This window comes from Caretta caretta, chromosome 2, assembly GCF_965140235.1.
Source record: "Caretta caretta isolate rCarCar2 chromosome 2, rCarCar1.hap1, whole genome shotgun sequence".
NCBI lineage: Eukaryota > Metazoa > Chordata > Testudines > Cheloniidae > Caretta > Caretta caretta.
The window spans coordinates 262107895-262122797 of record NC_134207.1 but is presented as its reverse complement, the minus strand read 5'-3'; the positions used below and the strand labels follow the sequence as shown (position 1 = coordinate 262122797).

The window sequence follows — 14903 nt, the reverse complement described above, 5'->3', positions numbered from 1 at the left end:
TTTGTGAATTTTTTCCAGCTGGCTCTAGATAGCAGGGAATAGTGGGCAACAGAGAGGGAGGACAGCCCGGTGAGTAGGGCGCCAGTCTTGCGTCCCGGCTCCACCAGACTCTGTGTGACCTTGGACAAGTCACTTAAGCTCTCTGTGCCTCAGTTCCCCCTCCGTACAATGGGGATAGTAGCACTGCCCTGCCTCCCAGAGAGGATGGGAGGAAAAATACATTAAAACCGTGGGGCCTGTTCTGACACAACAGTGACGGGGTTCCATAAAAATACCACAGACAGAACAGACCCCAGAGCCGCATCCTCCAAAACCACAGGGACCCTACCACATGTTCTGTGGGAGAACCTCCTTTAGCTGCTTCCAGTAGAGGGCTATGACACACAGCTGAGTATGTAAAACACTCCTCCCCCCACCAACAGTTACCCTGGAGCAGGTCACTGGAATGTCTCCCTTCCCTTCCCCTCTGCCCCCCAGAAAATCAACTGTCCAAATGACCGGGACAGCCTTAGCTGCATCACAATGACAGCACGATACGACACCTCATTGCATATCTCCAGATTTAGCGTCATAGTGTATTTTTAGCCAGGTGAGTCCTGCACTCGAGGTTGAAGAGAGGGAGGGGGAAGAGGGATAACAAACCCTACAGTTCACCGGCTTGGGGGCTGGTTTTTTTTCCTTTCTGATTCATCTGAAGGAAAAGCTTTTTCACCTGCGCTATGAGGAAGGCTGCCAGTCACACGCTGGCCTTCCGGAAAAGCCCAGCACTGATTCATGAGCGGACAGACCATTCCCGATGGGTCCAGGCTGCACGTACAGCTGTTCCTCCAGCCCCCTCCCTTCCCGGTTGTCCAATGTGTCCTATGAGAGGGTGATCGGCTTACACATGCTCCAATATGGGGGCCTTAAGCTTTGTGAGGCTGCGGTTATATATAAAGCCCCTCGCTGAGGCCGCAGCAGACAGCCAGTTGTATTAGCAGCAAGTGCTTCACATTCTTAGGGCTCCAGCTGTCAGGAAGCAAGGGAGAGCTGCACTGCTTCGGGGAAGTCTCTCGGCTGGGAGATAGGGGGGGAAAAAAAGGAGAAGAGCAAACAAGCTATTACTTTCAAGCATGACACTGCCAATAGATCAAGCAGAAGAGCTGCGCCTCTACCAGCAGACGCTCCTCCAGGATGGGCTCAAAGACATGCTGGACCACAACAAGTTCCTGGATTGTGTCTTGAAAGTCAAGGGGAAAGAATTCCCCTGCCACCGGCTGGTGCTGGCAGCCTGCAGCCCCTATTTCCGGGCGATGTTCCTTTCAGACATGGAAGAGAGTAAGAAGAGGGAGATCGACCTGGAGGACGTGGACCCCGAAGTCATGCGCAAGATCCTCCATTACATCTACACCTCCGAGCTGGAGCTCACCGAGCAGAACGTGCAGGACATTTTCTCCGTGGCCAACATGTTCCAGATCCCCTCCATCTTCACAGTCTGTGTCTCCTTCCTGCAGAAGCGTCTCTGCCTCAGCAACTGCTTGGCGATCTTCAGGCTAGGCTTGATGCTGGATTGTGCCCGCCTGGCAGTGTCCGCCCGGGATTTCATCTGCGACCGCTTTGCCCTGGTCTCCCGGGATGAGGAGTTCTACAAACTCTCCCCTGATGAGCTCATTGCTGTCATATCCACTGACTCCCTTAACACTGAGAAGGAGGAGGCGGTTTTTGAGACGGTGATGAAGTGGGTGGAAGCCAAGGACCGCGAGAGCCGGATCCAGGCCTTGCCGGTGGTCTTCGAGAGCATCCGTTTCCGCCTCCTGCCCCAGGACTACATCAGGGACCACGTGGAGAAGCACCCCATTGTGAAGTCCATCCCGGAGCTGCTCAAGAAACTCCAGGTGGTGAAGGACGCCAGCGAAGGCAAATTCATGGTGGTGAAAAAGAAGAAGGTGAAGAAGAGCAGTGAGAAAACAGCTGGGGACAACGCTGTCAATGGAGAAGTGGCCGAGGGGGATGATAATGAGGAGGATGTCCTCCCAGGGATCTTAAATGACACAATGCGCTTTGGGATGTTCCTCCAGGACCTCATTTTCATGGTGAGCAGTGCTGGGGCGGTGGCCTATGATCCCAGCGCCAACGAGTGCTATTTTGCCTCCATCTCGGCTCAGATCCCAAAGAATCATGTCAGTCTGGTAACCAAAGAGAACCAGATCTTCATAGCAGGTGGACTGTACTACAATGAGGACAACAAAGAGGACCCCATGAGCTCCTACTTCTTACAGGTACCGGCTTCATTACTCTTTTGCTTCTATGGTCCACTAGAAGGATCGCTGATTTTTAGGTTCTGCATAGCACAAAGCCAATGCAACTCACCGTCATGTGTGTTAGTTGTATTTGGCTTGTGTGTCCCTTATACAAATGCATGCCACAAGCATTTTATTGCTCTGTCAGACATTGTAGAGACTGATTGAATATGGCTCGCTGTTACGCATTAAGTCAATGACTTGTTACATAGTAATATGTAGGCCATGAAAATATTTAGATACTCATGTGATGGTACTATAGAAAACTCTGAGACAGACAAATTAGAGAGATAGAGAGAGAGAGTGTATGGAGATAGATAGATAGATAGATAGATAGATAGATAGATAGATAGATAGATAGATAGATGTGTTGCAAAAAGTTTGGAATTTCCAAATAGGGCTAATGTGGTGACGACTGGGTGAGGATCTTTGGCCTGTGTTATGAGGAGGTTGGACTAGATGATCATAATGGTCTCTGCTGGCCTTGACATCTATCAGGGAGGTTTTTATTTCAAAGCTGGTTTGTCCCTCTCTAACAGCAACTTGTCTTGTGAGCTGGCAGCAGGCTAAGCCCTGTTTGATTTTGCAGCCCTGGTGAGCAGTGCTGGGGTGGGAAAAGCACAGAACCATCATTTTATTCTTACGTTACTCGGGGGAGTGGGCTGCATTATGGAAAATGCACAGTTAACTCCCATTGCCAAAAACTATTCTGATGAAATCTCTTTTGAAGGCTGGGAGACGGAGCTAAAGCTGAGGTGGTTATGGTATCAGAGCTCCTCCTGGCACAATGATTGCTCAGTAACCGAAAAATTTGAGACCAGCTCAGCCCAAGGAGACTGAGCTGTATAGAAACGTGCAAAGTCATCGTCGAGTAGCCTTCCGTGAAAAGAGAAGAGGCCATTTCTACAGGGCACTTGGGTCCTGTTTATCACCATACGTGTAGGAGCCCCCATCATGGAGCAGGACCCCACTGTGCAAGGCACTGTATGAGCCCGGAACAAAAAGACAGTCCCTGCCCAAAGACCTTGCAAGCTAAGTATAAGACAAGAGCCAGCAGGTGGATACAACTGGAGCACATGGAAACAAGCAAGGAAAGGACCCGCAGAGAATCTCCACCCTGGGGCTGCTTAGCAGGAGGCTGCAGAACTGGGCGTGCCCTTTGGTACCTGTAGGAATGGGCTCAGTGCTTTGTCACTGCACGCTTGGCCCCTGATATTTTATTTTAATTTAACAAATTGACAGAGTAAGCAAATCCATTTATACGTCAGAGAGGGACTGGTGCATAGAATCATAGAATATCAGGGTTGGAAGAGACCTCAGGAGGTCATCTAGTCCAACCCCCCGCTCAAAGCAAGACCAACACCAACTAAATCAGTGCATACTGTACCCTCATGGCTATTCGTTTCCTTGCAGTATGATCACCTGGACTCTGACTGGCTGGGCATGCCCCCTCTGCCTTCCCCCCGCTGCCTCTTTGGCCTGGGAGACGCAGAAAACTCCATTTTCGTGGTAGGAGGGAAAGAACTGAAAGAAGGAGAACAGACCTTGGACTCCGTTATGTGCTACGACCGATTGTAAGTGCCTGAGAAGCGAAGCAGCTAGGCTGGGGTGTGAGAATGAATCCATCTGTACAGGGACCTAAAAATTGACGTAACATCTAGGGACAGTCTCTGAATGCTAGATCCAGTCACCCCAGCAAGTGGAATTGTCCCAAATCCAAATCCCTCCCTTGCGGCTCTGATCCATCTCCGGTACCATCTGTTGGGTTTATTGCAATTGAAACCTCCAAGGGAAAGGGGATTGAGGCCGTTAAGGGGCAGCCAATCAACACTAATTTTATCAAGGGCCAGACTGTGCCTTTGGCTGTATTCACACAGGAACTGCCCGGAGATCTCAGAAGGCAGGATATGGCCCTTAATGTTTTGGGCACCGGGGCAGTCTCATGGGTGTGTAACAGCCCTAAGAGGGCAGCCATCAGCAAACATGCCCCTGGTAGATGGTCACGGGCAACAAAACTGGACTCTGGTCACAACCGCTTTTTAGAATGATGCCGATAAAGGGATTCAGAATCTCTCAAACCCAGACCTCTCAAGGGTCCAGATCCTTCAAGGTTTTGTGGAGGATACTCAGAGGATCAGGCTCATGGAGAATCTGTTGGCCTCTATTTACAACCAAACTTGAAATGACCCTTTTCCTGGAGGATTGCAGCCCCTGACCCCAATACACCCCATAGGGTGCTATCCTTTGCCACCCAGCTGTTGAACATCATATGCTCAGAAGCATGAACATCAATTGCCCTTGCCATCTCAGTCCCAGTGAGCGTAGCTGTGGACAAGAATAAGCGATGCAAGTGACTGCTTAGGGCTGATCTGGCACCAAAAGGACCAGCCTGATTTCCCTCCCCTCTGGCAATGAGACCAGAAAGGGAGAGTGCACCCTACCAAATTCTCCTTCATCTGTGGGAGCAGAGAAGGTGGTGTCATACCAGTCATTTCCCTGTAAAGCTAGTTGCCTCATTAATATCATTCAGCAGGGAATTCCCAGGGTTAATAATACATTGTGGAAAGTATTTCCCTTTCTCTGTTTCGAGGTATTTGCATTCCAGTTAGGTTGAGAGCCATGATGCACAGTTTGAAAAATTAAGCGTACACCCACCCCTCCGGCTCTTATATTTTCCATTATCCAGTCATCCAGTACAACCCATTATGGACTCAGCTGTTAAAAAGCAAGAAGCAATGAGTGATCTGGAAAGATGGAGGTTCATCCACTTCCATCCAAGACAAGGATAGCACATAAAAGATATGGTCTAGGTCAAACCAGAATTATTTGGGGGAAGTTCTATGGCCTGTATTATACAAGAGATCAGACCAGATGATTACAATGGTCCCTTTGGGCTTTATCATCTAGGAATCTGTGAATCATAACATATCTATTCCCAACACCTAGCTTTAATCTACTCTGCAGAAAGCCACATGTCCCATGCACTGTAAGTTCTTCTCATTGGAAAAAAGCATCAAACTGTCTTTTCCCACTAATCTGGAATTACAGGAGCTGCCCGGCTTCCTCACAGTGGTTAAGACTAATCTTAGCATATGCTTTGTATACTGCACTATGAACTGCCTGAAGTATTAAATCTCACTGAAAGGCAAACAGAAATGCCAAACAATCTCCCTGTCGGCCTGCAATAAGCTAGAATAGCTAGTGAGCTGGAGTCTTTTACTCAATTTATATTTAGACATGTCTGAGCTGTTTTATTTAGGCATGTCTGTTTCATAGGCAGAGATTTCAAACCAGTTCCCATTCCTATCAACCATGGTGTTTATCTGTGCCCTAAAACTCTCTTGGGGGCGGGGGCTCTCTTTGCTAAGTGGCCTGAAGTGCATGTAGCTGAAAAAGATTATAACCAGGGAGAGCTTTCAGACCGTCTTCTATGCAACTGGGTTTCAAAGTGACCAGCACAATAATCATACACGGCCCCACTTTATTGACAGCTGAAATTTCAACAAACAGTCTTATCTTTTGATGAATGGATTATTCCTGCTTGAATTAGGGGGTTAGACTTGGTAGATCTAAGGCCAATTCAATCCAGAACTTTTTGGTTTCTATGGAAGTGCCTTTCTCTGGTCTTCAGTCTGTAGAAAGAGAAATTTGTCCTTGTGTGTGAGGGATTGTTTGTACAGCATGGTGGAGTCGTGTGTGCAGTGTTCGTACAGAATGGTCGAGTGGCTACAGAACAAGATGGAGTCAAGAGATCTCCATTCTAGTGAGGGCTCTGACTGTGACCTGCTTTGGGAACGCAGGTGAGATACTTAGGTCCAGATTTTCAGATGCGGGCTTGAATTTTAGGTGCCTCCATATGTGGGTGCCCAACGTTAGAAAACGAGAGCCTGATTTTAAGAGGTGCCGAACACCCAAAACCCCAACTGAGCGTCACATGTAGGGCACCTGAAAACTGAGCTACCCCCAAATTAGCGGTAACTTCTGAAAATGTGACCCTTAACCTCTCTGTACATCAGCGCCTCCCCCTCTGTAAAACAAGGATAATGCAGGACTAGCTACCTTACAGAGGTATCAATCAATGAATGTTTGCAAAGTGTTTGAGATCCTGGGATAGAAGATGCTGTATAAATATGAAGCCAAATATAACAAGCTAAGCTGCCGAGAGGATGCTACAGAAAAGAATGCGTATTATAGCAAGTATCCCATATGGCGTTTCTTTTTCTTAGTGGTTGACTATGACTTTTGTTAATGAGTTTTTAGACTCCATGCACTTTGGGCAGGAACTGCATCCATCCACCTACGGGGTTGGAAAGCCCCTCGTGTCTTCTGGATGCTACCCCCATCTAAACAATATAATACCCTTGCTTTTCATAATCCTTATACAGGTCATTTAAATGGGGCGAGTCAGATCCGCTCCCCTACGCAGTCTATGGCCATGCTGTGGTATCAGACAAGGATCTAATCTATGTCATCGGAGGCAAAAGAAGTGACAAGTAAGTGAAAGAGCAAGGGATATAAAAGGAGTGGGAGGGACAAAACACCTCTGATGGCACGTGGGTTTGACTGCTTTCATACCCTAGGTCATGACTACAAGAAGGAAGTTGTGGAAGGAGCTCTGTTGGGTACATAAGTAGCATTCTAGGGTAACCAGCAGATTAAGGAGTGGAGGGGAACAGACGAATCAAATGGGACTGTGGGGGGGCCTAAGACATGGAACCCTTCACTTCCAGGCTTCTGGTCTGAGTCCAGCCTTGACTCTGTTGCTAAAGTTTCTCTCAGGGCCCTTGGACCACCTGTCTAACTCCATTGAGATCAATGGGTGATCTGCACAACGAAAAAGGACAATATAAGGCCACAATGGAGAAAGGATATCCTCCTCCTTCCCCATGTTAACAAGCATAACAAATAGCAGGAGAGGACAGAAGAGACATGAGAATCCCTTAGCAGGGAAGCTGCCTGTCATCAAACCAATGAGCCCAGCCTGGGAGAAGGCTGGTGTGGCATAGCAAGATCCAGCTGTCGCAGCCGCAGCGGTAGAAAACAACTTCACAAAACAGTCCCTCACTCCCAGTTGCCATTTATTATCTGCAGGGAGCAAGGCCTCAGCATAACCTGCCTTAAATGAAAATTCCAGCCATTGTAAAACAGCAAAAATAAATATTGACAAAATAAGCCTGGCCTACCACAGCAAAGATAGGCCCTGCACCAAAGAGATTACAGTCTGGAAAGAGGGTATATACACACAGCCATATACCTCCTAGATTGTAAGCTCTTTGGGGCAGGAACTCTTTTTATTAATTTCTGGTACAGTATCAAATTTCATCATCAGTACTTAACAAATAAGGCCTGCTGCTGGGTGCATGCATACAGATCCCTGATTTGCATATAGCTAGACAGACACATAGCTAGTAATGAGTGTACACTCTGATGGGTTTGGACCCTTTGGGGTGTTACCTGATGTGCTGGGATGCCACTAAGCCACCCTATTCTGCCAGCCTGGGTCCCCTTTACCTGGCCTTGCTGGGCTAGGCTCACATGCCTCTTCCAGCCAAGCACACAGGCAGGGCCATGCCCAGCTGTACAGAGAGACAGAGATCCATTGTGGGATGATTCAGGGTGCTCGCCCCAGCACTCTGGTGCCCACTCCCTTTAAGGGGTACAAACCCAAAGGTTTTATGAAATTTGCCCCTTCCCTCAATGTGGATGGAGATATGCACAACTTCTCCCCCCCACCCCCAGTTAGAAATTACATAAACTGAGTTATGAACAAGAAATAAGTTTATTAACTACAAAAGGTGAATTTTAAGTGAATAGAAGAGATAACAGACAGAACAAAGCAGATTACTGAGCAAATAAACCAAAGTATTCAAGCTAAGCTCAATATACTTAAGAAACAGGTTACAAAATGTAATTTCTTACCCTAAATGTTATTTTAGGCAGATTGCAAAGTTTCTGTGTTTCAGAGTTCCAGTTACATTCCTTTTCAGACTGGCTCAGTCACCCCTGGCTCAGTCTGGACTCCTCCTTGTCTTCCCTTCAGGTGTCTTTTTCAGTCTTTCTTCCTGGGCAGACAGGTCTGGAGAGGAGGAGTCCCATTTGCCTTCCTCCCCCCATTTAAATAGGATTTACATAAGGCGGGAATCTTTTGTTTCCCAAAGATGACCCCCCTTCCCTTCCAGTGGAAAGTTACAAGAAGTCCAAGGTAATGTTTAGTATCAGGTGACAAGACCACCTGACTCTGTAGAATCACAGCGTCCATGAGTCAGTGGCTGTGTGGAAGGTCCGCTGGAAGGCCAAGCCTTTTCACAATTCATTGTCCTCTCTGATGGGCCATCAGCCCTGTCTGGCTTTTCCATTGTTGTACCTGAAGTGTTAGTGGTGGGCATTACCAACAGCAGCATAGCTGAAATACAGATACATAGTCAATATTCCTAACTTCAGATACAGAAATGATACAGGCATGTAAACTGGATAATTGCATTCAGTAAATCATAACCTTTCCAATGATATCTTACAAGACCCATCTTGCATAAAGTACATCTCAGTTATGTCATATCCAGACCATGAGCATATTTTCATGAAGAATATGGAGTGAAATGTTACATACACAACACCAGGGTGCTCGTGGTCAATAGCGTGTACACAAGAAAGGTGCATGTTGTACAAAGGAAAGGCATCTGTTGAACTGGGCTCAACAGTAAAACGCACCGACCCCAATTTCAAGTGTAGCAGCAGAGTCTGAAAGTTACAACCAGCTGCCGACTTAGATCGATACTCCAGAATTCCCATCCCTCGGCCCAATGGAACCATTCCATATAATAATTCAGTGAGGTTGCTTTTCCCTCTTGCCCTTTCGCAGGAAGTGCCTGAACAAGATGTGCGTCTACAACCCGAAGAAGTTTGAGTGGAAGGAGCTGGCTCCCATGAAAACTGCCCGTTCTCTGTTTGGAGCAACCGTACACAATGGCAAGATCTATGTGGCAACTGGCGTGACCGACTCTGGCTTGACTGACTCGGTGGAAGCATATGACATTGCAGCTAACAAGTACGTACCACGGCTCATCCTTGGGATGAAAATGCTCTAGGGAGCAGTTGCAGGAATGTAGGAAACAACCTGCCCCCAATCAGCCAATGATTTGAAGCTGTCTTGGCTCCATCCATTCAGTTCCCTGTGCAACTGATGCACCTCTTCATCTGATGTTAGTTACTGCCAATTGCCAGTGCTGGGCCAGGGGCATTTGTCTAGCTCCAGAGGCTTGGGGTGATATCAATAGCTTGAATGCCCAGAGAGCCTGGAGAGTGGGGTCACTCAACCAGGATGGAGGCGGAAGGCCTGAGCCGTTGCATCCCCAAGCATTGGGATGGGGTCGCCTTCCTGTCTGGATATCAGGATATATTGCAATTTCCAGGGGCAACTCTCACTTCTCAGCCTGGCGAGGGTCTGAACGAAACTCAGCTGGGAGGGGAGATCAACCCTCAGAGAGCGCTCCGTGCACAGGCCATATAGTTCTAGGAACTCGGAAGGGGAGGAATCCTCCCCAGGGCTGTAGTAGCCCTCACACTGACCACGCTGCCCCTCCATGGTTTTGTGTAGTCTTAGATCCACTCCATTGCCCTACCCCAAAAGCCCCTGGTGAGTTTGGTGCTCTGTAGTATGCAAGGAGGTGCAAACTCTCCCCTCTCCCCGCCTACACACACTCAGCAGAAGCCCACCAGTCACGTTGTGTAAAGCATGACAGGCAGGCACTCATGCTGCACTCCTTACTAGGGCATATAAGAACCTATACAGATCAGAATAGGACAGATTGTTTCTGGTGTTTCCAGGGTCTTCTGCATCTACCGAGGGGAGTTGTGGGGGCTCAGCACTCCTGAAAATCAGGCTGTGGATGTCTGAAATAGGGCACCCAAAACTGGAGGCTGCTTTTGAAAAAACTGGACCTAGGAGCTTGTCTGAGGGCCACACAAGCCGGCGAGTCACACTACTGGGATTAGCGCTCCGAACTCACCAGATTCCAGGCCCACATCGATGCTGATGTAGCTGCACTGATAGAGGGTGGCTAGAACATCTTGCTAACGAGTCTAACCTTTCTGCCCGGCAGGTGGGAGCCCTTCACTGAATTCCCCCAGGAGCGCAGCTCTGTCAGCCTGGTGAGTCTGGCTGGCAGTCTGTATTTACTTGGTGGATTTGCCACAGTGGAGACGGAGTCAGGAGAACTGGTGCCAACCGAGCTCAATGACATCTGGAGGTAAGGGACGTAGCCATTGCGAGCAAAGGGCATGGCTGGGGGCTGAGTTCTTCTGGGGTTTTAACCAGTGACGGTTTAAAATCCATTATTCTCTTGCCTTTAAGCAATACTCACTTCTCCCCAGCGATTTTAAAAAGATTTAAAAAATGAAAGAGGGTACAGAAATGAGGGCCACAAAAACGATTCAGAGGCTGCTGAGGATGCCTCACGGTGAGAGATTTAAGGAGCTCAGCTGGTTTAGCTTATAGAAAAGAAAACTGGGAAATGACAAGCACAGGGTATCACCTTCATGGGGAGAAAATACCAGGTCCTGAAGGGCTCTTTAATTGAGCAGAGAAAGACAGAATAAGGGCCAATGGCTGGAAGTTAAAGCCAGACAAATTCAAACCAGAAATAAGGCACCATTTTTGTTTTTGAACAGTGAGGGTGATTAACCACTGGAACAAACTAGCAAGGGAAGTGGTGGTTCTCCATCTCTTGATGTCTTCATATGAAGCCTGGGTGCGTTTCTGGAAGATACGCTTTAGCCAAACACAGGTTATTGGGCTCAAAACTGGGGTAACTGGGTGAAAGTATATGGCCTGTGTTATACAGGGGGTCAGACTAGTTGATCATAAAGGTCTCTTCTGACCTCAAAGTCTATGAAACTGGAAATTAAATCACCCTTTAACCAAGGCCTTGTCTGCACTAGAGAAATTTTGCACAAAGTTTCCCGCTATTGCTAACTCTGGGGTTGAGTCCCACTGGTATGTGCTTAATCTTGGTGCCAAAAGGCAACTCAGTGTTCTAAGTGCAATGCTGACCAAATCTGCTTTGAACCAAGACGAAATGCGAGACCGCTTCCAAAGCAGGTTGATTGTCAAGACCTAACAAACTTGGGAGGAGAGGGATCTATGGGATGAGAGCCTCAGCTGTGTCAATTCCCTGAGCTCCACTGACTTCATGTGAGCTACGGCATTTTATACCAGCTGAGGATCTGGGTCTGTCACTTTTCTGGCATGGGATCATAGCAAAGCTAGGTGCGTATTTACCAAGTGATGGGGGTTGTTTGAGTCTTGGGGGCCTCAGTCCAGTCCCCAGTGGAAAAATACCTACTTCCCCAAGACCGCTCTAACTGGCACCCTCGTCAGCAGTCTCAGCAGAGAGACCACTGCCATTCAGTCCGTAGGAAGTGACCTATCCCTCCCCACTAAATGTGCCCCATCAGGGACAGGGGGGCAGGTATACTGGCAGGGTACCATAAGGAAATTTGCTAGTTGATGCCTGTACTGTAGCAGTTCTGTGGAGGGGACTCAAGCCTCCAGAACTGTCAGTCTGTCATTTTTCATCAGCTCTAAGAGCCAAATTCAAAGTCTGTTGACTTCAATGGACTTTAGATAAGGCCTAAGTCGATATTCAAATGACAGATACTGACCAAACAAGTCCTTCCTGCCAATCTTGGTAGCTGTCATGATATATGGAATCACAGTCCTTAAACCAGAGGCATGTATTAAAGAAAACAAACTACATCTACTGACACAATCAAACAGGTTTCCACACTGCTTGAGTTCCACTTCTGTCTCTCTTGTTTACCAGACACCGCACTCTGTCTGGAACTCTACACACAGAGACATCTAGTGGCTGAATAACATACTACAAGTAAACACATCACTAGAGCAACACTGAATCTGACTATTTGTCGTAACCAAAGCTGGGATGGGGAACACAGTTGAGAATAGAGTTCTTTGCTGACCATAATATTTTGTCTCCCTCCCTTCAGGTATGACGAAGAAGGGAAGAAGTGGGAAGGCGTCCTCAGAGAGATCCAGTATGCCTCAGGTGCCACCTTCCTTCCCGTGCGCATGAATGTTTTACGGTTAACAAAGATGTAAATGACGTGATGATTTACGTTGTTCCTGGGTTTTTCTAAGTTCGCATTTATTGATGTGAATAGGGTGGGGAGGGATTTTATTGGTTAAGCCAGAGAAACATTATATCTGTGATTTGTTGCCATTTCACTTCACCCAGCAGGGAAAGGGGAAGGGAAAGAATTAGAATGGACCCTTACAGGAGCTTAAAGGCTAAAGCACTACTTAGAACCCAGATCTGGAGAACGCAAGGAGCTGTGGTGGCCTGAGCACTGGACTCATTCTATCTCTCGGAACAGATTTGTTTCCCTCTTCCTGGTCAGGAAAGGAACAGTAACCACATTTTCCCTTCAGGGTAGAATCCTCTGTTTTTCAGGAATTCACATCCTCCCCTTCCCCATTTTCTCCCTCCATCCAACAAGGCCCTTCATCATCTCAACCACGCTTCTGAATGGGGAAGGCTGGAGGCCGATCCCAAAAGAATGGAGCCAGCCAGAATGGCACAAGTGTCACCCATGCAAGGGAATCTCAAACTCAGCTCCTCCCCACACCCCGTAGCCAGCCTTACCACACAGGGGTCAGTTGTCAGCAGCAAGGGAAGCAGGAGGTCTGTGCTGTAGGCATTTGGAGCTGGTCTGAAGCATGTAGCGTTAAGCCAAGTGAGAAGTCTTGGCCGTTCTTTTGAGCGGAACTCACCATAGAAAGAAAAGAGTAAGTGTTGGAGTGGGTAGGGGGATTTTGCATGCTGGAACAGCAAACAGCGCACGAGAAAGGTAGGGCTAAAAGGAGTGAGCACTGAAGAACAGATGCAATCAGACCAGACCAGACCATGGTGATAGATGTCTCAGGACAGACACACACCCTCAGACTGACCTCCACACCTGCCTTTTGAGTTTTATTTCCTGGGCCTCATTTAATCTTTGCATTCAGATGCTCAGTTTCTGCTTCCTTTGAACAACTGTTACAGAGGCAGAAGGGGAAAAATGCCTTCTTGATGTCGTCAGTTATTAGCTCTCCTTCCCACTAAGTAGAGGTCCTTCATCTTTCTCTTCCTTCTAATGTAATTAAAGAACCTCTTCTTATTGTCTTTTATGTCCCTTGCTAGGTGTAACTCATTTTGTATCATAGCTTTTCTGATTTTGTCCTTACCTGCTTGTGCTATTCTTTTGTACTCCTCCTTAGCAATTCATCCATGTTTCCACTTGTTGTAGGATTCCTTTTTGATGTTCCGGTCATTAAAGACCTCCTGATGGAGCCATATTGGCTTTTTACTATTCTTTCTATCTTTCCTTTGCATCAATGCGTAAAAAGTAAAGGTAAAGATCTATAACAAGTTGATATATCTATTTGCTTAAGAGCAGTACTTTGATGCCTGCTCCAAGGAGGTGAGGGCTACAACGTGGGAGAAATCCTCTATATTTGTGGTAGCAGCTGCAGAAGCAGTTGACTTGTCCCTATAGTCCCGGTAGTTTTATTTCTGTTCAGTTTGATTAACTACCTGGAGTCTGCATCACCCTGTTCTTCACAATAATAGAACCAACAAGTCACAGACTGCAATGATCACACACAGAACTTTGAAAGGCTTTGTTGCATCAAATTTCATTTTTCATGGGGTTGTTTTATATTTACGATGTCACGGAAATTTGTAATGTCCTTTCCTTATTTTCTCTTAAATCACAGTTTGCAAAATAGATCAGTAAAAATCAAGATCTCAGCAGCTTTTGAATCAGTGGAAGCATCCTACCAATGAAATGTGCATTTTTTAGGCGCCGATAACAATTTTTGGTAGAAACACAATTATACTTCTAGTAGACACAAATCTTTGTTGAAGTGAAAGTCTAAGGACTCTTATGTTACTTGACCAGTGTTGTATTTTACAATAAAAAATGTGAAAGACACACAGTGTGTTTATGAGTGTGTGTGTGTGCGTGTGACAGACAGAGATGAGAGATATAAGTAGGAGCATTGCCAGATCCAGGGACGTGATCATTCCCCTCTATTCGGCATTGGTGAGGCCTCATCTGGAGTACTGTGTCCAGTTTTGGGCCCCACACTACAAGAAGGATGTGGAAAAATGGGAAAGAGTCCAGCAGAGGGCAACAAAAATTATTAGGGGGCTGGAGCACATGACTTACGAGGAGAGGCTGAGGGAACTGGGATTATTTAGTCTGCAGAAGAGAAGAGGGGGGATTTGATAGCTGCATTCAACTACCTAAAGGGGGGTTCCAAAGAGGATGCATCTAGACTGCTCTCAGTGGTACCAGATAACAGAACAAGAAGCAATGGTCTCAGGTTGCAGTGTGGGAGGTTTAGGTTGGATATTAGGAAAAACTTTTCACTAGGAGGGTGGTGAAGCACTGGAATGGGTTACCCAGGGAGGTGGTGGAATCTCCCTCCTTAGGTATTTTTAAGGTCAGGCTTGACAAAGCCCTGGCTGGGATGATTTCGTTGGGAATTGATCCTGCTTTGAGGATTGCACAGGAGGTTGCACTCCTGAGGTCCCTTCCAACCCTGATATTCTATGATTCTGT

The 14903-nt window shown here is 47.1% G+C and overlaps 1 protein-coding gene across 1 annotated transcript; it reads left to right on the top strand.

The window, feature by feature from the left end:
• Positions 1-871: 871 nt before the first annotated feature.
• Positions 872-13626, top strand: KLHL40 (kelch like family member 40). The gene is made up of 6 exons (XM_048837411.2): positions 872-2258; positions 3693-3853; positions 6665-6772; positions 9139-9324; positions 10379-10525; positions 12285-13626. Exons 1-6 carry the CDS (start codon positions 1113-1115, stop codon positions 12394-12396), a joined length of 1860 nt encoding a protein of 619 aa, XP_048693368.1. The 5' UTR covers positions 872-1112; the 3' UTR covers positions 12397-13626.
• Positions 13627-14903: the final 1277 nt, after the last annotated feature.